This window comes from Hippopotamus amphibius, chromosome 2, assembly GCF_030028045.1.
Source record: "Hippopotamus amphibius kiboko isolate mHipAmp2 chromosome 2, mHipAmp2.hap2, whole genome shotgun sequence".
Classification (NCBI taxonomy): domain Eukaryota; kingdom Metazoa; phylum Chordata; class Mammalia; order Artiodactyla; family Hippopotamidae; genus Hippopotamus; species Hippopotamus amphibius.
In genome coordinates this window covers 218,887,209-218,913,664 of record NC_080187.1, presented here as the reverse complement: position 1 = coordinate 218,913,664, position 26,456 = coordinate 218,887,209, and the positions used below count along the sequence as shown (strand labels likewise).

The 26,456-nt window shown below is 41.2% G+C and overlaps 1 protein-coding gene across 1 annotated transcript in view; it reads right to left on the bottom strand.

Moving 5' to 3' along the window:
* The window catches only part of CHRNA7 (cholinergic receptor nicotinic alpha 7 subunit), a 111,912-nt gene extending 85,706 nt beyond the window's left edge, over window positions 1–26,206 (bottom strand). The window contains exons 1-2 of the mRNA XM_057722648.1: window positions 26,100–26,206; window positions 25,687–25,826 (exon numbers count right to left, since the gene is read on the bottom strand). Of these exons, the coding sequence (XP_057578631.1) occupies window positions 25,687–25,826; window positions 26,100–26,145 (186 nt within the window). The 5' untranslated portion in view covers window positions 26,146–26,206. The remainder of the gene's footprint in view (window positions 1–25,686; window positions 25,827–26,099) is intronic.
* Window positions 26,207–26,456: the final 250 nt, after the last annotated feature.

Here is a 26,456-nt window from a genome sequence, read left to right as displayed (position 1 = left end):
TGAAAGTAACAAGGCTGTGCCCCTCCTCCCTCTGCAGCAGTGGTGTCAGAGAGAGCCAGCTAAACAGAAACTTTAAATAAGACCCAGAGTCTCATAACAAAATAAGTGAAGTGTTTAGGTTCCTACTGAAAACTACTCACCAGACAAAGAGCCAAGAAGATCTCAAACTGAATTTAAAAAGGCAACCAATGGATGCCAACAAGATGACAACCAAGAGATGTTAGAATTATCTGATAGAGGTTTGAAAGCAGATATCAAAAACTGCTCCAAAGAGCAACTGCAAACATGAAAGAAATAAATGAAAAAATAGAAAGTCTCAGCAGAGAAGTAGAAGATATACAGGACAATCAAGTGAAAATTTTAGAACTAGAAAACAAAATAACCTAAATTAAAACTAAATGGAGAGGCTCAACAGAAGAATGGTGAAAGAATGTATGAATTGGGAGATAGAACAATAGAAATTACCCAATTTGGAAAACAGAGAAAAAAAAACTGAAAAAAGGAAAAAACAAACAGAGCCTCAGGGACCTCTGGGACTAAAATAAAATATCTAATAATTGTATAATTGGAGTCTTGGATGAAAAAGAAGGTGAAACTAAAAAAGTGCGTGAAGAAATAATGGCTGACACTTCCCAAATCTGATGAGACGCAATCTATAGATTCAGAAAGTGAGCAAACTCCAAACAAGATAAATCTAAAGAAATCCTACCAAGATACATCAGAGTCAAACTTCCAGAAGCTAAAGACAATGAGAAAACCTTTGAAACACCAAAAGAAAGAGAATACCTTATGTATAGGCAAACAAAATTCAAATGATAGTGTATTTATATCTTAGAATCTAAAGAGTATCTTTGTAGAGACAGTCAGTCAGATCATTTTTTTTTACCCATTCCATCATTCTCTGTCTTCCAATTGGAATGTCTATTTAAATTTAATGTAATTTCTGATAAAAGCAGGATTTATATCTGAATTTTGCTATTTGTTTTCAGTGTCTAATGTGGCTCCCTCTACCTGAATCCCTCTCTTATTTTTTGCCTTCTGATGTGTTAAATCAAAACTTTCTAGACTACCATTTCAATCTCCTTGTCATTTCATTTACCATATTTTTAAAGGTATTTTTCCTGGGGATTACAATTAACAACTTACTACAATCCTGTTTGAATTGATATTAACCGAAATAAATATTATACAAAAATTCTGCCCCTCTACAGTTCTGCTTCCTCTGCCCTCTTTCCCTATACCACACAGACTTCATATACAGTATGCACATCAACACATATTTATAATTATTGCTTTATTTGCACTTCAAATCAAATAGGAAGAAAAAAGTGATAAAACACATATTTATACTGTGTTTTATATTTACCTAGGTAGTTACCTTACTGCTGCTCTTTATTTATTATTCATGTGGATACAAGTTACTGTCTACTGACATTTCATTTCACCTAAAGGAGTCCTTTTAGTATTTCTTGTACAGTAAAGTTACTGGCAAGAATTATCTCAGCTTTTTTTTTTAACTGTGTTTTTTAGAGCAGTTTTAGATTCACAGCAAAACTGAGGGGAAGGTACAGCGGTTTCCCTGTCCCCACATGCACAGCTTCCCTCATTATCAATACCCCCCCCACCAAAGTAACAGAACTGTTACAATTGATGAACCTTCACAGACACATCATTACCAACGAAAGTCCATAGTTTACATTATTCTTGGTGTTGTCTATGAGTTTGACAAACAATATAATGACACATATCTATCATTTAAGTATCATTCAGAGTAGTTTCACTGCCCTAAAAATTCTCTGTGCTCTGCCTATTCATCACGCCCTCCCTTGACTCTTGGAAACCACTGATTTTGTTATAATCTCCATAGTTTTGCCTTTTCCAGAATGTCATATGGTTGAACTCACTCAGTATGAAGACTTTTCAGACTGACTTTTCACTTTAGTAACATGTATGTAAGGTTCCTATGCCTTTTCATGACTTAATAGCTCATTTCTTTTTAGTGATGAATAACATTCCATCGACTGGATGATCTATTTATCGACTGAAAGACATCTTGGTTGTTTCCAAATCTGGGCAATAATACTAAATGAGGCTGTTATAAACATCTGTGTGCAAGTTTTTGTGTGGACATAAGTTTTCAATTCGTTTGAGTAAATGCCAAGGAGTGGGATTGCTAGATGTTATAGTAAGAGTATGTTTGGTTCCATAAGAAATCACCAAACCGTCTTGCAGAGTGGCTGTAGCATTTTACATTCCCACCAGCAATGAACAAGAGTTCCTGTTGCACATCCCTGCCAGTATTTGGTGTTGCCGGTGTTCTGTATTTTGGCCATTTTCATAGGTGTTATTGGTACCTCACTGTTGTTTTAATTTGCATTTGCCTGATGACCTATGACATGAACTCTCTCATAGTTTCAAAATTTGAGAATGTAGTTGTCCTTTGGTATCCAGGGGAATTGGTTCCAGGACCACCCTCGGATACCAAAATCCAGGGATGCTCAAGTCCCTTGTACAAAATGGTGTAGTATTTGCATACAACCTACATACATCTTCCCAGGTACTTTAATTCATCTCTAGATTACTTATAGTATCTAATACAACTTAAATGCTATGCAAATGGTTGTAAATACAATATAAATGCTATATAAATAATTGCCAGCATGTAGCAAATTCAAGTTTTTCTTTTTGGAGCTTCCTGAAAATTTTTTTTTTCATATTTTCAATCTAATTTTCATCCTGAGGTTTTCAACCTGAGATTTTCAGCCTGAGGTTGGTTGAATCTTCAGATGTGAAACTCACAGATACAGAGAGCCAACTGTGTATTAACTCATCTTTCATTTTTAAAAGGTAATTTTGCCGGACATAGAATTCTTGATTAAAGGTCTTTTAGCATTTTGAACATGTCATCCCACTGCCTTCTATTCTTCATGGCTTCTGTTGACAGATCAGTTGTTAACCTGATTGAGGATTCTTTGAATGGGATGAGTCAGTTCTCTCCTGCTGTTTTCAAGATTCTCTCTGTATTTGTCTTTCAACAGTTTGATTATGAGCATCTATGTGTGGATCTCTTTGAGTTTATCCTACTTGCAGTTCACTGAGCTCTTTGGATGTGTAGGTTAATGTTTTTCATCAAATTTGTTTAAGTTTCCATCCATTATATCTTCAAATATTCTTTCTTCAACTTTCTTTCTGCTCCATCTAGAACTCTCATTTTGCATATGATGGTGTCTAACAGGTCTCTGAGATTTAGTTTATTTTTCTTCATTCTTTTTTTTTTAAGTTCTTCAGACTGGATAATCTCATTGACTTATCTTCAAGTTCCTAGTTTCATTCTTCCACCTGCTCAAATCTGCCTTTGAAGACTCGAGTGATTTTTCCTTTCAGTTTTTGGAATCTTCTACACCAGAATTTATACCTTTTTTATATCTCATTATTGATATTCTGTATTTGATGAGACATTCTTGAACTTTCCTTTGGTTCTTTATAGATGATCCCCTTTAACTCATTGGAGAGATATAAAATAACTGATTTAAAGTTTTTGTCTAATAAATCCAATGTGTGGGCTTCCTCGGGATAGTTTCTATTGATTGTTTATTTCTGCGTATGGACCAAACTTTCCCTTTTCATTGCATGTCATATATTTTTGCTGAAAATGTACATTTAAAATAATATAACATGACAACTCTAGAAATCGTATTCTTTCTCCACCCAGGTTTGATCTTGTTGTTATTTATGTAATCACTTTTCTGAATTAATTCTGTAAAGTGTATTCTTTGTTGTATGTAGCCACTGAAGTCTCTGTTTGATTAGCTCAGTTTTCAGATAATGATGGAATGAACAGAAATTTCCTTAAATGCCTGGAACCAACAAGCCTCCCAGTCTTTGTCAGTGGGATCTTCTGTGTGTGCTGAGGCACATCATCAACTCTCAGCCAGGCAGCTGACCACACTGCCTTAGCATTTACTTCCTGCTTGTGCTCAGCCTCAAGGTCAATCAGAAGTGAGGAGTTAAGACCTTCTCAGGTCTTTTCCGAGCATGTGCATAGCCTACACATGCTTTCTGGAGAAGGGAGCTCTTATACACAGTTGGTGGAAATGTAAATTGGTGCAGCCACTCTGGAAAACATTATGGAGGTTACTCAAAAAATTAAAATTAGAACTACTATATGAAATTTCACTCCTGGGAATTTAAGAAAACAAAAACACTAACTCAAAGATATATGTGCCCCCACACTCACTGTAGCATTGTTTATAACAGCCAAGATACAGAAGCAACTGAAGTATCCACTGATGGATGAACGAATAAAGAAACTGTGATATATATATTTCACTATATATATATATACACACAAACATATATATACACACATATAATCATAAAAAAGAATGAAATCTTGCCATTTGTGACAATATGGATGAAACTGAATGGCACTGTGTTAAGTGAAATAAGTCAGACAAAGACAAATACTGTGTATGATCTCTCATATGTGGAATCTAAAAGAACAAAACAAAAACAAAAACCTGATACGGAGGGTGGGAGGTGGGAGAAATGGGTGAAGGGGGTAAAAAGTTAAAGAAAAAAAAAAGACAAAAAAAGAAAAATTATGGTGACACAGAAGAAATATGGAAATGGGAGACAGAGTGGAAAAAATTCAGCAAATGCTCCTGGGAAAAGTTTTATGGACTAGAAAACTCTGGATTAGGTCTGTTAAAGACAGCCTTGCAAGTGGGGTTTTCTAATCACTCAACAGACAGATCAAAGAAAACTATTCTGTGGCAATGAATTCTTTTCCCTGTGGGGGCTGGTACCCTGGATGGAATAGAGGGCAAGTTACAAAGCTCACTGTTCTTACCAAAAGTCAACTAATTTTCTTGACTTAATGTTCCCCTGGATTTCTGCATGCCTTTGGGTAATTTCCAAAGTTTTGGAAAAAGTTGGTTTGGGAAATTTTTTCCAGTTTTCTCCTTGATTTTGTGGAGGGGAGAATTTCCAGGGGTCTTTATCCCACTATTTTTCACTCCCATCCCTCAAGCAATCATATTTGACAAAGCTCTTCATGGGGTTCTGGTACAGAATCCTGGTTAAGAATCAACGTTCAGAGGATTCCTACTAAAAATGTGATCTAGACGTAAGCATACACCCTCTTCTTCCCAAAATTCAAAAAAAGAAAAAGTGCAATAAAGAAACACGTTAAGGAATAAATGCAAACTTACCAAAACAAACATAAAAGGAAACAACATAAACAATTTGGAATCTCTAAAGTAAATGGACAAGAAATGATGACTGACAGAGTCTTCCAAGTGCAATCTAAGACCACGTGGAGGAGGCTGAGACGGAGCCCAGAACGGCTCACAAGTTGGAGGGAGCAGATATCCATGAGAGCAGAAGTGCAGATGAGGTTTTAACCAAAACAGGAGGACGGACAGCAAGTTTTTACAAGAATCATTCAAATGTCCCAATATACTCATATGCATGACTGGTAGCTGCTCCTCCCTGCCCTGGCAGGATATTAGAATCTTACCCTCTGGAGAAGCCAGACCAGCAGGATTCTGTACATCAGATACAGGCAGAGCTACAATGGAAGTAACACATTACAAATAGAGATGGGGTTAAGAATACCTGACTCCTCCAGCCCCTGTCCCCTCTTGGCTCTCAGAACTCTGTTTGCCAGGCCCAGGCTGCCCAGGTGGCAGACTATAAAAATTTTCTCTGGGCAAACTGATCAGCCTAAGAGATCTAATCATACTAAGGTCTCTAAAATAATACCTTCCCAGCCAAATTGTGCTATAGTGAAGCCTACACCACTACTCTCTCTGAGACCCTCATGGACATGGACACACACACACAGCTCCTATCAAGGATCACTTAGCATTATGAGAAAGCCTCCAATATAAAAAACAAGAAACAGACAATACAGGCAGCACATGAAACCTTTCAAAACTTAAAAAATATATAACTTCAGAAGTTATTTCCCAAACTTTGCCATCTAGTTTTTATTGAAATTCCCTTTTGTAGACACAGTTGATTAGATTATTGGCCACATTACTGAGCTCCATTTCCAGTATCCCCTCCCCTCACTGAAGGTTGAGCGGAAAGTTCCAACCCTCTAACCTCCTCTAGGGTTTTTCTGATGACCTGCATCTACCCTGAAGCTATTAAGGATAGCCCTGCCATAAGTTACCTTATTAGCATAATGAAGACATTCCTATCAGGAAATTTCAAGTATTTTTGAAGCTTTGTGGCATGTCAGGAACTAGGTACAAAGGAAAAAATATATATATACAATATTTTATATTATATATATACTTTATATTTTATTATACCACAACTCAAGTAGAGAATTCCTATTGCTTTTCTCCAGTTATACCCTTTTCAGGGACCTATGTGATTTCATTTCTAGATTTATGTTCTCATTCTGGTGGATGGGGTCCATCAGCAGCAGTCTGAGAAAGGGAGCATAGAAGAATGGTTTCCAGGTCTCACGTGCCTTTATTTTTGTCCCTTCTACTTAATGGATAGTTTGGTTGGGGATAAGCTAAAGAATTTTTTCCTTGGAATTTTGTTGGTTTTTTGCCTTCTATCTTCCAATGTTCCAATTTCCAAGACTCTGTTTTGCACTCTGACTGTTCCTTATTGGTAGTATCTGTGTCCTGATAAACCTTGCTCTTTTTACATTGATGTAATTGCTTCTCTTACACTTCTGAAGTTACTTTTTTTTTTAAGTTTTGGAAGTTTTCATCTGCTCCCTGTACTTGTCCGTTTCTTCAAAGCCCCTTTATTCCTTGCTTATATTTTGGCTCTTTTTTATAGCTTCCTCCTGGAAGGGTGGCACAATATACCAGGAGGGTGGCACAACCCAGTTCCTGTGCTCCGAACCCTCCTCCACCTAGGTCTACATACTTTTCATCTGGTTGCTCATTTGTATCCATATAATAAAATGATCATTGTAAGTATAGCATTCTCCTGAGTTGTGTGAGTTGGTCTAATGAATTATCAAAACCTGGGGTTTGGGGAAGCCCCAAATTTGCAGTCAGCCAGACACATGCAGACAGCCTGAAGACCCCACTTGCAGCTGGCATCTGAAGCAAGAGCATCTCACTGGGAATCGTGCCTTTTACCTTGTAGGGTTTGATGCCAACACAGAGTAGTTAGGGTCAGAACTGGACTGAACTGTAAGACACCCAGTCGGTGTCAGAGCTTTGTTGACAGAATCCGATAGTGAAGGAAAATATCAGTTCAATAGTTGCCAATTTAGTTACAAGCAGGAAGACAAATGCTTCTAAAGATAAGTTCACTAAAAATGTGGACGAAATAAAACCCCATGTGTCTGAATCAAGGAGAGCAACTTACATGTCTGCTGGAAAGTCTGGGGATGAAACACTGATTGTTACATGAAAAATTCAACAACTAGGAAAAGACAACAGTATTCACTCTGAGGAAAACTAAAAGGTTATACTAGAAAATAAATGTAATCATAGCCCACTACTTGGCTTGGGTGAACAGTGATTTCATAACAATTTTAATAAATACACTGTATATTAATTTAACCAAAAATGATAATACAATTTCATTGGAAGGATAAGGAAAGAAAAAAGAAAGTAGATTACTTATTTGGTGGTGGGGGGTGAATGGACAACTAAATCCTCACCTTCAGTATTGGGAAGTCCTTAGACCACAACTCTGAACCAAAAAGCAGTAGTTGTTATAATCATTTTATTTAGACATATAAGATGCAAACCTCAAAGAAACACCCAGAGTCAGAATCAGACGCTTCTGGGAAATGTAAACCAAGGCAGAGGTATGAATAGGCCTTGTATAACTATTTCTGTGTTTAACCTATATGCAAGAATCATGTTAACAAATTTTTTAAAAGCATCACCAACCCATAACAGCACTGGGATGTTATCACAGGAAGCAGTATTGTATTTTAAGGGGCAGAACCCAAGAGGTGCGGCAGGGTTCCTAAGCTCACACAATTACGGAGTGTTGGATCTAGTTTGAAACTGTTCTTATGATCCCAAATCTTGTGTTTCTCTCTCAGTCTTCCTAGTAGCAACGTGTCAATAAGTAAAATGTTTTGATCACAGGAGTGAAAAAAATTAACCCTGATTGGCAGGGATTGGGAAATCTCTTTATAGAAACGAGTCTTTGAGCTAGTCTTTGAGCCATCTCAGGCTGCTCTCTGTAGGCATGGAAAGTGCCTGGACCATACTCCTCCCTCCTCTCCTGCTGCTACCTGGCTTCCAGTCTGGGCTGGGGGAAGGATGGAGCTCCCGCAGTCCACCCATCACAGGAACCCCATGTGGTGTCTGACAAGCTCCCGACTGTCTGTAAGCCACCTACAATCTCTGAGCACCTGGTGACCCCACTATCACAGCTCCCGTGAACTGCACCAGCACTGGTGTGCAATCAACAGAATAAGGTGAAAAAAAGTACATTCCACAGGGCTGCTGCAAGGACTGAATTTGGTGACACGCTCACTGCAGAGCTGGGCACCGGTGCTGGATCTTGCAATTCACATGAAGGACCCAGAGTCTGAGGCCCACAGGGCCTCTGAGGATGCACAGCTGTCCATCACCTCCTGCCTGACATGTAAGCTCCATCTCCCACTGCTGATGGCTTTCCATGATGAGCGTGTTAGTCAGGGTTCTCCAGAGAAGAAAAAAAAAAATTTTGGCCACGCCACATGGCTTGTGGGGTCTTAGTTCCTAGACCAGGGGCTGAACCTGGACCACGGCACTGAAAATGCCAATTCCTAACCACTGGACAACCAGGGAATTCCAAGAAGAAAATTTTAATAAGAATTGGCTCACACAATTTAATAAGAATTGGCTCACACAAAACAGGCAGCACAGTCCTGTGGTCTGCCATCCAGAAAGCCAGGAAAGCTGGTGGTGTAATTCAGTCCAAGTCCAAAGGCCAACGGTGTAAGTATCCTTCCCCCCCCCCCCAACCCCCCCGGAGTGTGAAGTTGGAAGGCCCATGAACCAGGAGCTCTGATGTCCGAGGGCAAGAGAAGTTAGATATCCCAGCTCAAGCAGAGAGCAAATCTGCCCTTCCTCTGCCTTTTTGTTCTCTTCAGGACCTCAATGAATTGGATGAGGCCCACCTGCCTGGATAAATGTGATTTTCTTTACTCAGTCTCTTCCAGAAACTCCCTCACGCACATACCCAGATTTAGAGTTTTACCAGCTATCCGGGCAAGCTCAGCCCAGACAAGTGCACACACAGAATTAACCATCCCAGTGAGCTTCTGTTAGGGCCAGATCCAGCGCCGTGTCCACTAACATCTGCTGGAGCTATTCCCCACCTACCATTTATCTCTATGTCTGTCTGTCTACGTATTTTTGCCTTTCTAAGTACTTTTAATTTATTTCTCTTGGAAGTGGCACACAGCTGCAGCTTTTAAAAGTGAACCTGGGGCTGCTGTTTTTAAATCTGTGTGTCTACCCACTTCACAACAGAGTGACTGGGGATGAGACTGGGCTTGTTTCTGTTATCGTGTGTGGCTGTTTTCCCACAGTATTTTGTCATGCTTCTTAAAACCATTTCTAAATATTATTGGAATGTTCAAGTTTATTTGTTTCAGTTTCCCCTTCAAGACTTGAAAGTTTTAGAACCTCCTTCCACTCATATAGCAGTTATTTAAAATTTTTGGAAATACACATACATACAGAGAGAGGAAGAGAGAAAGAGAGAGAGAGAGAGATTTGGGTTACAGATTGCTATTAACATTTCAGGGATGGTCGCTGTTTGACACTTAATTAGGGTTGATGGGAATTTTTTCTGACCTCTGACTAATTTTTCTCATACCCCGCTTACTTTGGCTAGGGTATGTTTTGGTTTTTACATAACTGGAATACAGTATCTGGAAATGCTTTCAGATAATCTGTGGGTGGTAAAATCTGGATCCTTGCATATTTGAAAATTTGGTTTGTTTTCCTCCTTGGCTGTGTAGAGATTTCAGGACAACCATCAACTTCTCACCTGAGCTATGACGTTATAGCCTAGGGCCTTTACAAAGCCCAGATCTTCTGATAAGACCACAGATGTCATTTTGGCAATTATTCTTTGGCAAATGATTTCCCTCTGTTCTGGATGAATTTAAGACTTTTTTTCCTTGTCCTTGGTGCACTGAAATTGAAGTGTTCAGTGAGCTTTCTACATCTAAGTTTTCATGCCTTCCTTGAACTCTAGAGGCTTTTTTAAAAAGACCATTTATTTATATTTTTACTTCCCTTTTGCTCAGTTATCTCTTTCTGAGATACTTACTAGGATCAAGTCAGAATTTACTCCAATGCTTACTGTCAATCTGTGATTTCCAAATACAGTTTCCCACTGACAGGCTTCTTGATATAAGCAGATTCAGGTCTGGAGTGGGAAGTATAAGACAGCCTTGGAACACCTCACTTTATTTTGTTCATAAAACAGAGAAGCTATCAAGGATCACGGTGACCCTATCAAAAGGACAGGAGTCACCTTGATCATCTGAGCATCAAAAACAAAAATAACTGGAATGAAATAAGACATCAAATACCCCCCAAAATAATTCAAAATAATAATAAAATCTCATTGGTCACCTATTTAACTATCTTGAATACTGCAGAACATGTTTAAAAATTAAAAACCAAACAAAAATATCCCCAAACAAAAAACATGAAGAATGCCTGGGTTCAAGTCCCCAAATCTTCTCTGCCTAGACAAGAATGGTCCTAATAATATAACACCTCATTCACATGATCAAAGAAGAGGCAAAAGCTAGGTGTTTGAAAGTGTCTGAACACTTTAAATTTACACACATACAGATGATGCCATTTTAGGGCTCTTTTCAAACGCAGATGTTGATATACACCTAAAAAGCCACCTATCAGCAGGGGAAACAGGCCCTGAATCCCCCTTCAGTCCAGGTCTGAAGCAGGAGATTGATGGGCTCCAGGCTAGGCATTTACAACTGGCCTCCTATTTACATTTCTTGGGGCAAGAAAAAAGTGGGCTTCAGGCCAGACACAATTAGCCTCCTGTTTGCATTTCCTGAGACAGGAGATAGGTGGGCTCCAGGTTAGATATTTACAACCAGCCGTTTGCACTCTGAAATGGAAGTAACAACAGAAACGGGGTAAATTGCCAGGCTTTGTCTCCTGTGGACCCCTTAAGATGACAGTCATGACAGCAACAGAGAGGGGCTAAACCCTGTTAAGAGATCAAGAAGTCATATATGTCCCATCCTTGGGGCAAGGGAGACATTGCACATGTGCAGAAAGGCTCCTTGGGGTCAAAAAGGAGGGGGCACCACCCCATAATATGTGATACGAAGGCCACCCCATAGGCCTCTGGGCTGGAATCCATCTTGGAAAAAAGTCACACACGCATGTTGGAGAGAGTCCTAGGACAGGTCAGGTGTGGAAAAAGAAACCACATAATTGGCCAAAGGTAACAAAGACCTGGAAGAACCATCCTGTACAAATGATTTAACCACCTGTTTACTGGGCTCCCCCCCCTCCATTAGGGAGGATGCCCACACCCTTCCTCTCCAGGTGTGTGTCTCTGTCTTGCTTCTGTCTTAACTAAACAAATGGTTTCTCTGCATGCTCTCCCACTTGTTGTTGTGCTGTGTCTCTAATAATAAACTTTGTACCTGTTTTTGCAGTTTTTGCCTTCGTGAGAAATGCATTTTTCACTGGGGGCAAGAGCTAGGGAAAAACAGCTTCTAACCTCTCGCCCTTGCTGGTCTGGGGGCCAGGACTCCTGTTTTCATCCAGGCTACCCAGGTTCAATTCCTGGGCAGGGAGCTAAGATCTTGATTCATACCACTGCTCACTGCTGCCTCTCTGAGATCAGGTCAACACCTACCGTCTTTTCCAGATTTCCTATAGACATGATGATAAACTCAGAGTCTCATCTTCCTCCAGAAGAGCAGCATTTCTGAAATAGGTGAAATCTTTCCAATCTAGAGAAAGTCACACCATGTATCCCATTTTACTATTCCCTTCCTCTATTTGAGATTAAGTTTCAAGCCCTTTAAAAGTATTTCTGTCTAATTCTGTGTGCTTTTAAAGTGATATCTGAAAAAAATGCAGGGAGTCAGTGGAAAGCTGGTTTGTGATGACACATCAGTGACCAGCTGCTCCCCACAGATGCAAACCACCACTGGAAAGGAAACACATTTCCTGTCATGAGTATTCATTCCCTTTCAGTTTTTAATTTAATCCACTGCCTATAATTTTCTCTGTCATCAACAATGAAGGTGCCATCTGCACACTGTTGCTTTAATGCATACCCAATTGTTATTGACAAAGCAGCATCCTGAGCCAAGGCCATCACATTAATTGTTCCATACATGGAACAAGAGGAGGGGTCCAACTGGCCTGATGCCCTCCGAGGGAAAGAAACGAGGTAAGGGGGACGTCCCTGCAGCTGAGTACCAGTCCAGCTCCTGGTACAGAGCTGCTTTCAGTGCCTCTCATTCCTGAGACCAGATGTCAGCACAGATCACTCCCGGGTGTAAAGACTTCCAGAGAAAAGCCTCTGGTGCAATTTCCATTCACTCTGGAACTAAAAAACCCAAGACCACTAATATAGAGGATAAGCCAGATTTGGAGAGATTCTCCTATTTTTAAATATCTCCGCTGCGTGCGATTCTGTCTATAGAATGTGCCCCTGAAGTCTAGCCAGAAGCACTTGACTCTTTGCAAATATCGGGATTCTCTGGGCTTTGTTTTTTTATCAACATGCCTGGTTTCCATCAAGGAATTTTGTTGATCCTCAATCTCCAGATATTTTAGGTAAATATAAAATATTGTCCTAGGTGGTTCAGTCACAATTTGTTGAGTAACTCCAACATTTAATGAAAAAAGTCTAAGAGTAACATTTTTGGTTTAATAAGAAACCCTCGTAAAGAAGTTTTTAAATGTTTTATCTTAAGTGTTTTAAAGTTTTTGACCAACTGATTTTTAAGACCCATAAAATGTTTCATTTACTAATATATACGCTATAAATATAAAGTCAAGATTTTTCAAGTTAACATATCAAAAAGTTCATTTCCTCATTAAAGCTGTCTTTGAAAACAATCAGTAGAGAACTGTTTTAAGTTGCTTCGCACACTGTGGGGAACTTTTATTTTTCTCCAGTGTCGGATTATAAGCATCCAAAACAAAAATAAGGAGAGAAAAATCCATCTCCATCTCATTTGTGGGCCATCAACACCCATCATGAGACCCTGCTTTGAGATACACCTGCCAGTCCTACTAAATAAACTCAGCCTGAAAAGAAGAATATCTCTACCAAAATTTTTCAAATAATTGGGCTTTAATCCTAACAGGAGTCCAAAAGTATTTGATATTTTAAAAGCTTTCTTAGAGTAACTACATCTCCCTCTACAGGGGCTACATTAAAGAAAACATTCATTAACATTTCAATAAATCATAAATGTAAGTAGTACATAACAATGCTCATTCTCTCATTCTCAATTAAGTCACAAGTGTAGCCATGGAATAGGAAATTACAACTTCTAACTGTATTTTTTTAGATAATACCCTGTAGGCATATATTCAATTCACTAAAATCCATCTGAAAGACAGGTTCATACACCTTCCCAAGGAACTGCACTGATTTACAAAAATGACAGACACAATTTTGCCCAAGTGTTCACCACTCAGTCAGTTTAAAGGAACCCATTAAATATCAAAATAAAATTGCAGAATTATCGACATGGATTTGTGAATCGAATAATTAATTGAAAATACAAAATAACATATTTTTGCCCAGTGGCTTATTTGCTGATAAGAGTATCCTGTAAGTTTCTAGCTTAAGATGCCAGCTTATACCCATCTATTTCCCCTTTCCTTCTAAGACCACTGACATTAAAATAAAAGAGGGAAATGGTATGTCAATGAAAAAGTGTTGCCTGCCATATCAGTAAACAAAAGATGTTGCAGCCATCAAGCCACCACATTACAGCTGCCCTGATGGTGAGCCCTGAGGGAACTCAGGATGGAAACAGAATGCCCACCATCAAGCAGTCAGTCACTGCAGCCACCCCCAAAGAGGCACCCTAAGCAGACTCAGGATGAGAACTGCACAGGATACTGGCCCCAGATAGCTGAGGTGCATATCAAAGGAATGATTTCAGTGAGCCAGAGTCTTGCATCTGCCTATATATAGAAAAGTGCTAAATTTCTTAACTTGAGATGTCTGGTTGTCTTTAACTAACAGTAATCGTCTGATGTTCTGACAATCTGGTCTTTGTTGCAGAAACTCCTATATTACCCTGGCTCCTGCCTTATCTCTTCAGAGCAGTCCCTTAGAGCTATCTGAGAGGCTGCCTCCCAGGTTTAAGTTCTCAGTTCTGTCCACCAAATAAAACATAATTCTCAACTTTTAGGTTGTGCATTTTTTTCAGTCAACAAGTATAAATTCCCCCAAAACAAAGAGAATGGGAATGAGGCCATAAAAAGACAAGATATTTCAATACATTACAAGAAGAGAGCACACACATATAGGCTTGGTGACTGCAAAATCAGATGAAGGACGCCCCATGCTGAACACTGGGGAGGGGACTGCAGGGTAGAGGGAGCAGGTCTGCTGTGCAGAAGCCCATGGAGTTCAGAAGTGCCCAGAGTCTGGAGGAGGGCAGAGAGTACGGAGTGGAGCTGTCACAGGTGAATTCAGAGAAAGCTTTGTCAACTCCCTTCTGACAATAACAAGCAGCCAGATTTCTCCTCACTCCACGGAGCCAAAACTCAAACAAACTGATCTGATCGGTAAGCACTGTACAGTACAATATGGTGGCCACTCCAAAACGTGGCTCTTGAGTCCTATGTGTGTGGCCAGTGCTGTGAGCCTAACACGGGATTTCCAAGGCTTAGCTCTGCCATCTTCTAAAAGCATAAACTATCTCATTAACATTTTTTTATGTTTGCTATCTGTTGTAATTTTAATAATTTAGGAATACCAAGCTAAGTAAGATATCTTATTAAAATTAATGTTCCCCGCACCATTTTCCTTTTCAAATGTGACCACCATAAAATCTAAAATCACATCTGGGGCTGACATTACATTTCTACTGGACAGCCCTGAGTTAAGAATAAAGAAACTAAAGCCAAAAGAGGTGCCTTGGAGCAAAGCATTCGGCCCTTGAGCATTTAGGTCCTCAAAATATAACAGCCCCCATCTGATAGAGCACTTCTACCAATGTTTCTGTTCCCTAATTTAAAAATAGGAAGAGAATACTAAGAATCACAAAGCACTTTAGGAAGTCTTGCCAAACAAACAGTAAAAATAAACAGAAAGGCAAATCAATAAATAAGCAAAATTAAAAGAAAGGGGGGAAAATAACCCTAGAAGAAATAACATTGTTTGGTTTAAAACAAATGAACTACAAAAATAAAGAAAGAGGGACTTCCCTGGCGGCACAGTGGTTGAGACTCCGAGCTCCCAGTATGGGGGTCCCAGGTTCAATCCCTGGTCAGGGAACTAGATCCCACATGCATGCCACAATAAGAAGCCCACATGCCACACTTAAGAAGCTGACGAGCCACAACTAAGGAGCCTACCAGCTGTAACTAAGACCAGCATGACCAAATAAATTAAAAAACTAAAATAAAATAAAATAATAAAATAAAATAAAGGACAACCCTCTAACTGGTATCCTCAGAGAAAGAGGGGCAAGTGTACAAAAGACAGAAGGAATAGTGAAAGGAGGACCCAGAGGACAGACAGCATGACTGAGGACGTCAGGAAAGGAAGGTACAATAGGGTTTGGTGAAGAAGATAAAAAAGGAGAGCATCTTAGCTTGACCCTAGATCAGCTGACACCAAGAGCACTCAACCACACTGAATGGCATGGAAGCCACAACACCGAACCCACAGAGAAGGAAAACGGGGCTTAGAAAAATGGCTTTGCAGAGAACAGCACTTACACTGTCACAAAATCATGAGGGTTGCTTTTTTTTTTTCTTTTTAAGTCGAATCAAGCCAATGTCAAATTACAAAGAAATTAAATATGGCTCCAAAATAGAATGTAAATGTTACCAGTGTGGAGATGGAAGGACTTCGAGAGAAGAAAGGGGCAGAACGGTGGTAATTTCAGAGAAGGAAAACTGAATTCCAGGTAACAGAAATGACAAGAAGCTTTAAGACTGTCTTTTTTTTTTCACCAAGTTAGTTTGTAGATATAGTTGAGATTATTCTAATATTTTTATCGAAGTAACATTTTCTTTAATTGAAATATAGTTGATTTACAATGTTGTGTTAGTTTCTGCTGTATAGCAAAGTGATTCAGTTATACATATACACACACCCCTTTCCATATTCTTTTCCATTATGGTTTATCACAGGATATTGAATATAGTTCCCTGTGCTGTACAGTAGGACCTTGTTATTTACCCATTCTATATATAATAGCTTGCATCCGCTAACCCAAAACTCCCAATCCATCCCTCCCCACCCCCTCTCCCCCTTGGCAACCACAAGGCTGTTCTCTATGTGTGTCTGTTTCTGTTTCTTAGATATGTTCACTGGCATCATATTTTAGATTCCACATTTGACTGATATCACAACATTGGTTTATAACATCATATAAGTTTGATGTGCACATTACACTTCTACTTCTGTATACACTCCAGCATGCTCACCACCGGAAGTTTAATTTCCATCCATCACCATACTGTTGACCCCCTATACCTGTTCCACCCTCTCAAAGGTGCAAAAGTGAGCAGTGGAAGAAGCAAGACCAGAGGTAAGAGGGCAGGTAGGGAGAGCTGTGAATGAGCCAAGTTCATATCTGTCATAACAGGAAGTCACAGAAAGTGGGTGAAGTTGATGAATCCAGGAAGAGGACTATAAGCAGACTATTAAAATGGGAGTCATAACCAGAAACAGAGGTAGCTGAAGACCTCTGGGAAATGGTCAGCAATGGGAAACGTGGAGAGGGCCCAGGACTTTTCAGAAATCCTTTACTGTCGGCTCTGTAAATGTTGTGTGCCCTGCTGACATTTATGTGTGTGTTCCAATAAAACTTTATTTACGAAAACAAGCAGTGGGCAGATTTTAACCTGTGGGCTACAGTTTGTAATCCCTCCTTTATTTTCTTTTTATCATTTTGCATCTGCTAACCAAACTCCCAATTCACCCCACCCCAACCCACACCCGGCGACTACAAGTGTGTCCTCTGTGTCTGTGAATCTGTTTCTGTTTCATAGATAGGTTCGTTTGTGTCACATTAAAAATGTCAGAGCCCCTACATTTTCTCATATTATGCACACACTAAATAACTGAAATGTCCATTTGGGGGCAGACATAGTGGATAATACAATGTTTAAATGCAATAAAGTTCACCAATTATACAGTCATTATACTAACAACCCTTTAATTACCCCTGAAAAACAAAATAATCATCAGTCAAGATTTCCATGTGAAGGTAAAACAATAACAACAAAAAGCCTCTAAAAGCAAATATATAGGAAGGTATCTTCATGAGCCTGAAGAAGGGAAAGACATTTTTTCCATGATAACATAATAAGCACCAAACATAGAAGAAAAGAATTACAAAATTAGGCAATTAAGAATTTCTGTTCATCAAAAGATACCATTTATCTGTAAGCATATTCTACTTCAATTAAAAGTTTACAAAAGAGAGAAAGAATAAGAAAAGAGTGAAAAGACCAGCCAAAGAGTCAGAGAAAATACTTCCAAAAACATTTTAAAAAGGGCTCATGTCCATAATATAGAAAAATTCATACATATCCCAGTAAGGAAAAAACAAACCCCCCCCCCACATACACGCACACAAACACACAAAGATTCAAAATAGGTAAGAGACATGAATAAATACTTTGCAAGAGAAGATGATATCCAAGTGGAAAATTAAGAAATGAAAATGTCCTAGACTTTATTGGTAATCAGGAAACTGCTAATTAAAATCACAAGGAAGTATCACTCCCCACCCACCAGAATGGTAAATTTAAAAGACTAAAATACAAAGTGTGGGTAATTATGTAGAACAAGAAGAATTTTTCAGACACTGCTGGTGAGAATGTTAATTGGTATAATCATTTTGAAAAGGGTTTGGCTTCATCTGGAAAAGTTAAAGATATACCATCCTATGGCCTGGCTAGTCCCCTCCTATCTACATATACACACGACAGAAATACAAACACATGTGTGTCAAAAGACGTGTGCAATTAGAATATTCATGACAGTGTCCTTCATAAGAGACAAAAGTTAGAAACAACTTAAATCTTCAGCAATAGAGCAACAAATCTTGTTATATCCACACGATAAAAAATAAACCACAGCAACAGGCAAGAACTTGGATGACTCACAAAAAAGAAACATGACCAAAAGAAAACAAAAGAATACACACTGTGTGACTCCACTTGTATAAAGTTCTGGAGAAGGGCAAAACATCACGTTAATGGTTTTCCCATGGGAAAGAAGGGCGAAGAGCCGTCTTGGGTGGTGGTTACCTGCGTGGGTTCACGGTGATGATTCACCCAGTTGGTTTTGATATTGTGCCCCACAGTGGATGCGTATTACACCGTAATTCAAAGTTTAAAATGACTTCTAAGATGAAATGTGTGTAAGACCTAGCCAGCATATTAAAGGTTACTTCAAATGTCAGTGAAACAACTTAAGAGAAAACAGTGATTAAATGAATGTTTCCGGACCAGTGATTTTAATTGTTAATGTTATCAATTTGAGTTTCATCAATCAGTGAGCAGCCTTGGCTTAATTTGCTTAATCAGAGCGGCCCACATAACAAATTTTATATATGAGCTTTTGAAGACCTTTGCAGTAGATTAGAAAACCGTCTTACGATTCTAAGGTTTCAAAACACCTGGAGCTCAACCTGACCACTTGCCTTTTCTCCACCAAATAAAACAAACATGTTTTTTCTTGCTCAGAACCACCCTGTTTACCCCAAGACAGGAATCTTTACTGAGAATTTGCCCTCAGTGATTCCAGAATAAATTTCCCATGCTGGGAGTCACCTCACAGGTGGCACTCATTAATCGCGGCAGCCACAATGTCCCCCCACTCAGCCCACCGCCACCTGCAGGGGGGATGGGTCAGCTCCTTCTTCTACTCTCTAGCTCAGAGCCTGGTGTCCAGGCCTCTCCCACAACCCCCTCCCCCTGCAGGATTTTAAACAATTTCTTACTTAATTTCGTGTTAATTTCAGTCAATTAGTTGGTTCTCTGGGAGCTGTGACTCCAAGGCTTTTGCTGTAACATCTAGCCTTTTTCTCATGGAAACTAAACAAGCACATTATGTGATGTCTTATCTTGTGATAGCCAAAAAAAAATTCAACAAGGAGAGATAAGACTAACAGGTGTGTGTGTGTGTGTGTGTGTGTGTATTTATACACACATAAATGTGCACATGCAAACTTTTTTACAATGGTTTTGGTTTTTACTCTGAGGGCTCTTTTTGCTAAAACAGTTTATAGCAGATGTAGAATGTGAATAACGAAATCACTGAAATAAAGAGCGTGGGAATTAGAAACTTCCAAATTACATTCTTCTTCTCTAAGGAGAAAAACACTACCTAATCCGGATAAATCAATAAGGGAGCAGAAATTTTCACTGGCATCTCTCCATGACAAGATCATTTCTGGTCCTTTAGCAGCATGTCAGGGATGAATCAGGTGCTCTGAGATAACTGAGCCTGTGGGGAATATCTTCAGGGGTAGACTTGAAAGGTAACATTTACAAGAAAGCTTCCTTTACCAAAAGTGCCCATAATCCCCAGTCTATAAAGCTGAAAGAATTTTGTACCTTTATGTCCCAGAGCCATAAAGAGGTTTAAGAGGAATACAATTTCTACCTTAATAAATCTGGATCAATTATAAAGCTGCATTATAAAGTTAACAAGTTTTAATTTATAATTTCAGTTCTGCTGCCAGCAATGATGAATAAAGTAATTCTCACTAGCCCTCCAGTGAGAACAATTAGAAAAATGCAATTATCAGGTGCATGAAGGCACCAGAGAACTAAGAGGGCAATGAGGAACAGCAGGGTCAGGGTCCAGAAAAGGGAGGGAAGCTTAGGAGAATAACACGATCTGGAACCATTTTTCCAGAACCGTGTGATGATTTCTAAAGCAATTCCTACAGAGCCATAAATTTAAGCAGATCTTGGCCGACTCGAGAGATATCAGGACAGATGGGGGTGCAGGGTCCATAGGATAGGAGGAAGACCCTGGTAAGTCCTCTATATTCACACCCTAGAATGTACATACAAGATTCAGAAACAAACCAGTCCTCACAGGAATGGAAGTGCAGGTCCTCCTCTTCTCAATCACTAACTGGATTAATGTGATTTGTGCTTGCTGATACCTATAGCCTGAGCGTTGATCAGAAGCACACATAAAACTGGAGGACAGTCGCGTCAGGATCTTCAAATTTTCTCTGTGATTTTTCACATACAACATCTGGGACAAAATAAAAAAGCAGCCAGGCTTAGAAGTAACATCATGAATCATTTCAATAAATACTTGGTAAGAGATTTCTAAAATAAAAATAGGAATAGGGACTGAATATGCAGTGATGGTAAGAGTTATGTAATTGTGGGGAAAGAACACAATTTTATTTTAAAACTCATATTAGTTTACTACTTGGCCTACTTGTGTCACTTTAAAAGTAATACCTGCTAATATTGCTTAAGGTGCCATAGTGGTGTTACGCCATCTTAATTTTTAAATATTCCTCTAAACATCCCGTAAACATAGAGAAAAGAGCCTGAACTGCACCAGAAGGCCTTGAGTAATGGTAATTGGGGTGATTCCCCCTGCTCTCCCCCGGCAGTCTTTTTTTTGTTTGATTTGATTTCTTGCACAAGACATATTATATTTGTAGCTGTAAGAAATATCACTTATAAAAACATTATTAGGACAATTACATAATTGCACCTTGGGTTTTCTTCATAGACTGTCTTTAAGGTGTACAAATTTTACAGCAAATATTTGGTAATACTAAGTTAGAGTTGTAGCATTTTACATGGTGGCCAGTAAATATAAAATCATAAGTCAGAAAAACCAGAGCAGAGGCTGCCAAGTGCTTTCAGATAACACACAAGCCCTTGGATCCTGGGCTCCACACCCATGCCTGCCACCTGCAGTAGCAAACCCCAAATTCACGACCACTTAGTTCTGCTGCCTTGTGACTAAATCTTCTAAAAAGTTGAATCTGCAATCCCAAATCTATCAAATGGCAAAAATCATCATCCCTGCATCATTATGTATTATACATTTCCATGTAATTATGTGTTGATTCCTATCACTCTTTTAAATACCTGCCTTCCAGACATGCTTTCGTAACTGTACACATTTATTTTATGCAAATCAACACTCAGAGTGGCCTTTAGATGTATGTGTACAGGCGAACAACTAAATGGCATGCATAAAGGAGAAATATTATGGAAATTGTTGGTAGTTTAGAACCTTATACTTGCATCACTTCAAGATGATTTCTTAGGTATTATCTCATTCCCATCCCAGTTACAAGCCCATGAAGTAAATTAATAATCACCATAAGTCAGAGTATGCATTTAGGAATAATTTAGGTACTTTCACTTAAATTTATTTATGCACCTACATGAAGTTCACATACATGGTTATATATCATAGCTAGTATACACAAAATGTCTCTGGAATCTGTTCATGTCTTCACATTCCCACAATGACCATTCTAGTTTCGATCTCTTCATCCTTTGTCTACACTTTCTCTTCTCTTTAATCGTCCCACACATGCATTGCCCTCAGCATCCTCGATCTAAACAAAGAGCTAGTAACGTCCCTCCTCTGATTAAAAACCCACCACCCCTTCCCACTCTCCACCTCATGCCTCACCAAGGGGGCCTGATGCATAGCTAGAGCAGACCACAGCAGGTAAAACTAACCCTCTGAACACACATGCTTTGTCTTCAAAAATTTATACACAATTTTTTATTCTAGTCTATGATTTATACATTTTGGATTTAATACAAATATCATGGTTTGGACTGTTTCCATTTCTAGGAAAATATGCAATAGTTAGCTGATCTTGCAGCTTCACAACTCCTCTGGCACACCACCACGGCCTCCTCATGTCCTAGGAGATACCCAGACCAGGGCCCAGGGCAAAATTTAAACTCCGCAGAGCCAGGCAACACACCTCATGCTCAACAAGTCTTCTGTCTACGGTATGAGCTCGCCTCAGCCCTCCCACCAAAAGATAACCCCATCCTTCATCTTGCAAGGTGTGTTTCTAGAATATCATTCTTACAAAAGGGTATAAAAGGGAAAGTTAGTAGTTTGGTTAGTATGATATCCCTCTTTTAAAAAATTCTCAATACACACGAGCAAATTCAAGTTTCTGAAAAGTTTTGCAGCAAAACCTGCAGCCAATATCAACTGGGAGCCAGTGTTCCACAGAACACAACTTGTTGAGGGTGTGCTGTCCTCACCCCCACTCTCATCTTTGCTCACTCTGTTCACCTTACCTGGAAAGCCTTTCCTATTTTCTCCAACTGCCAAATTCCTACTCACCTTTAGAAATCTAATTCCTAGTCACCCTGGCAGGAGGTAAATATTTCTTCCTATGTGTGTCTGCACCACTTTGTACAGACATTTGTGTTCAATTACACATGATGTAATCTTGGATTTACATATCAGTCTTCCTAGATAAGACTGTGAAGTCTCGGAGTAGAAATAATACCTTAACCATGTATTAATTCCCAGAATCTAGCAAAGTCCACAAAAAAGTTTCAATAAGTATGTGTGGAGTAACATGAACAGGTGAATGACCTTCCATGAAAATAAGATGTGTAGGATCAGACATTATCTCCCTATTACGCCAGGAAATCTCTGCTGGCAAAAGGGGGAACAATAACAACATTGGGAAGAAAAACTGGTCTCTAGAACAGCCCCGTCAGAATGGGCAAAGGACCCCAGAAACAAAATTTGTAAAGAGAACCTGACACCAGTTAGGGCTCTGCCACCTGAATCACTTATGAGTCACTGTATCTCTGTCCAGGGTCCTGAGAGTCCAGCTGGAAAGCCCTGGCTCTGTTTCAAAACCAGACAGAGCCGAGTCAGGCTGGAATACAAATGTTTGCATGTTTCATTATTTCTGATATAGAGACTTCCTTTTCACCCAGGATCTCAGGACAGTCACATTTAATCAATTATACTAAGGCAGTTTAAATAAATTAACCTGGCTTTGTTCTGCAAAAGAAGTTACAGATTCTAAAGGAGGCAGGAGATGCAAAGGACGTGCAAGGTAGGTGTGGGTGTTCTTAGTAGCCCTGCCTTTAACCTTGGGCAAGAGACCACATCTTTCTAGGCACTGATGTCCCAATCTTTGAGTTGAGTAACTACATAATGAAGATCAAGCAAACCTTCAGTGAATCACTAGTGTGTGGCAAGCACTTTCTCTTATTTAATCCTCTCAAAACACTGTGAAGTTGGTATTATTATTCTCATTTTACACATGAGGAAACAGGGCTTAGAAAGGTAAAGTAATTTGCTCAAGGCCACTCCATGAGCTCACAGCATTGCTTGCCTGCGAAGTTCAACACATTCAGGGCGAGATCCACGGCCAAGGTGAGATCAAGGCTTTCTCCCCTCCCACCCTCCCATGACCTCTGGCAGCTAAAAGCCATCTTGACAAGTGCTTCTCTAATATTGGAATACTGGTGACACACACTGCTTATAATTGTTGTTATTTCTAAAATATTCTAACCTGACAATATTTGTGTTTTATTAATTTTTAGTTGTCACATCATGTAACCCTAACTTATGCTTCTCATAAAAGCCAAAATCCCTCATGTAACCTGATTCCTTAAGGGTCTCTTAAAGAGAAGGTACCCAGGAAGAAGCCTGCAGCTTCCTGGTGAATGGTCTTCTCTTCAAACAAGACTGCCACAGCCCTAAGGGAGTCTACTCCCCTTGGTCGCTGTTCCTGCTCCCTGGCTAAGTAGTCACTGCCCCTCCACATCCCATCCAGCCAGCACAAGGACCATTCCAAGATAGGCAGTTGTGGCACACATGCATAGTGACACCCATCAGAGGCCAAGACTGGGCAAGTGGGGTGGGGATGTTTCCCTTTCTCACCACTTGTGGAGCATGTCAGCTCAGCTGTCTGGTCCTCTGTCATATTGAGGGGAGCAGGGGGACGGATGTTTTGTTTTGTTTTGTTTTGATGAAAATGGCCATAGTCTTCTGTTTAACTTTGTGTTTCCTCCTCAGTCTTCAGGTCATCACAATGACCACTGAAGTGCTACCCTGTCCAATGTATTAACAGGGAAGTACAGACTGAGATGTTTAAGAAATTTCCTCCAGCCAACCATCCAGAAACAAGCAGAGCCAGAACCTGCCAAGGCCCCCAAGCACAGAAGCTGAGCTCTCTGAAGCAACAGAGAAGCTGCTCTGTAAAGTACGTGCCTCCCCAGATGCCGCAGGGCCTGTGCTGCTCCAAATCCCCGGTAACTCTACTCCCCCACTCTGGCTCCACTCAACATCAGGGCGGCTTTCTCAGCCCCTCTTCCCCTAACCCCAAATCTCTGTCCTTTCGCCTTTCCTGCTGTCGAAGCTCTGTACACAGGAATGTTTCCCCTGGTAACCCACAGGACAGCACTTGTCTGCCTTTACAGCTTTCCTCTGTGATAACTTGCCCAAGTCATCGCATGCACATTGAATATTCTAAAGCATAGGTCTATCTGTAGAAGGAAGTACACAGTTAACAGACGTGTTGCATGGGAAAGCAAGCCATTCATCACAGCAATTTAACTAGGTTAAGGGATGCCACATACATCAGTGTAACAGAACGGGCACTCTTTATTTGCAGGATTATGAAATCTCACCCGTCTTCTTACACGTCTAATCTGCACTCCCCTGGAGCACTTTCTACCTGTTGTAGCTCTTCTCACACCCCTTGCCTTCCACATTCTTCCCTCCCTGGAACACCATCCTGCCTGTACACTGCTCCAGAGCAGAGTCCAATGCCTTGTACAGGATAGACACTGAAACCCATGTATAATGACTTCAACTTTTTTGTAAAATATATTGTATGAAGGATGTGCCGATTTAATATCCAATATCCATATTAAATATGTGCTGACTGAATATCCAAAGTAATCTAGAAGTGAGAAAGAACAAACTTACCCAGATATTACACAGATCTGACAATTGAAGTAAGCACCAGAAGTCTGCAAGAAGCCCGTGGGGCTGGAAGCAGCTGCCTGAAGGAGCAGACAAGTGTATCCCGGCGGCGGAGCCTTGCTCATCCTCAGAGCAGGACGACCCTCACTTCCCTCCCCAGGAAGGCAAAGAATGCCCATTATTGGCATTGGGGAGGGGTCTCAATGCTCTGGCTGGACAGATGAACCAGCTGCAAAGCCCAGGGCCAGCCCCCTACCCAGCGAAGTTGCATAGCACGGACGGCAGAAAAGCCTAGAAATCTCTAAATTGACATCACGTCGGACTGCACGCCAACACTTATACCATAAGGGGTACTAACGCGTGATCATTCGGACCTGTTCTTGATAATTCCAGGCTGGGGACGGACATACTTTCGTCCCGAGTTTCTAAGCCGAGGGTAAGTAGGGTCTGAAGCACCCGCGCACAGGTGGGCGGGGCGCGCCAGTCTCCTCCCGGGCCGCCGGGGAAACCGAGGCACGCGGCGGCGAGCAGGCCCGGGCTGGGACTCACCACGTCCATGATCTGCAGGAGGCTCAGGGAGAAGTAGACGGTGAGCGGCTGCGAGTCGTTGGCCACGGGCCTCTCCAAGGGGTTGTAGTTCTTGACCAGGTCCTTGTAGAGCTTCCTCTGGAACTCGCCTTGCAGGGACACTTCAGGAGAGGAGAGGAGAGCGGGGCGGGCTGCTCAGGGAAGGCCAGCGGGAGATGCGCCCCGCGCCCCCTGCCCGCACCCCGGCCGCCCAAGCGGCGCAGCCCAGACGCGCAGAGCTTGCCTTCCCCGGGCACCGCGGGAAGCGACCGCCGCCGTCCCCGGCCGGCGCGAGCCCCCCACCCCGGCCCCGGCGCGGGGTGCCCCGTGCCGCCCGGGGTGCGCCCGGGATCCCGCGGACGAGGAGAGGAGGGCGGGGAGACCGGCGGCTTTACCGTGCAGGAGCGACGCGGCCAGCGCCAGGCACAACAAGCGGCGCATGTTGGGGACACAGCTGCGCGTCTCGGCAGTCGGCCCGGGCCTGCGCCTGCGGCCGCAGAGCCGCTTCTCCCGGCTCTGCTCGCGCGCCTTTAAAGAGCCGAGCGCGCGCCCCCGCCCCGCCTGCCCGCCCCCGCGCGCCTCTCCACGTGACGAGCCCCGCCCCCACCCCCCCGCGCCCCCCCACTTCCCCGACCGCCGGCCCCCAGGGCGGCTCGGTTGGCCGCAGCAGGGGACAGTAGCCCCCGCCCCGCCTCTGTCTCCACCAAGCGGTCCCCGCGCTCCCAAGGCTGACCACGGCTGGACTCTGCCGG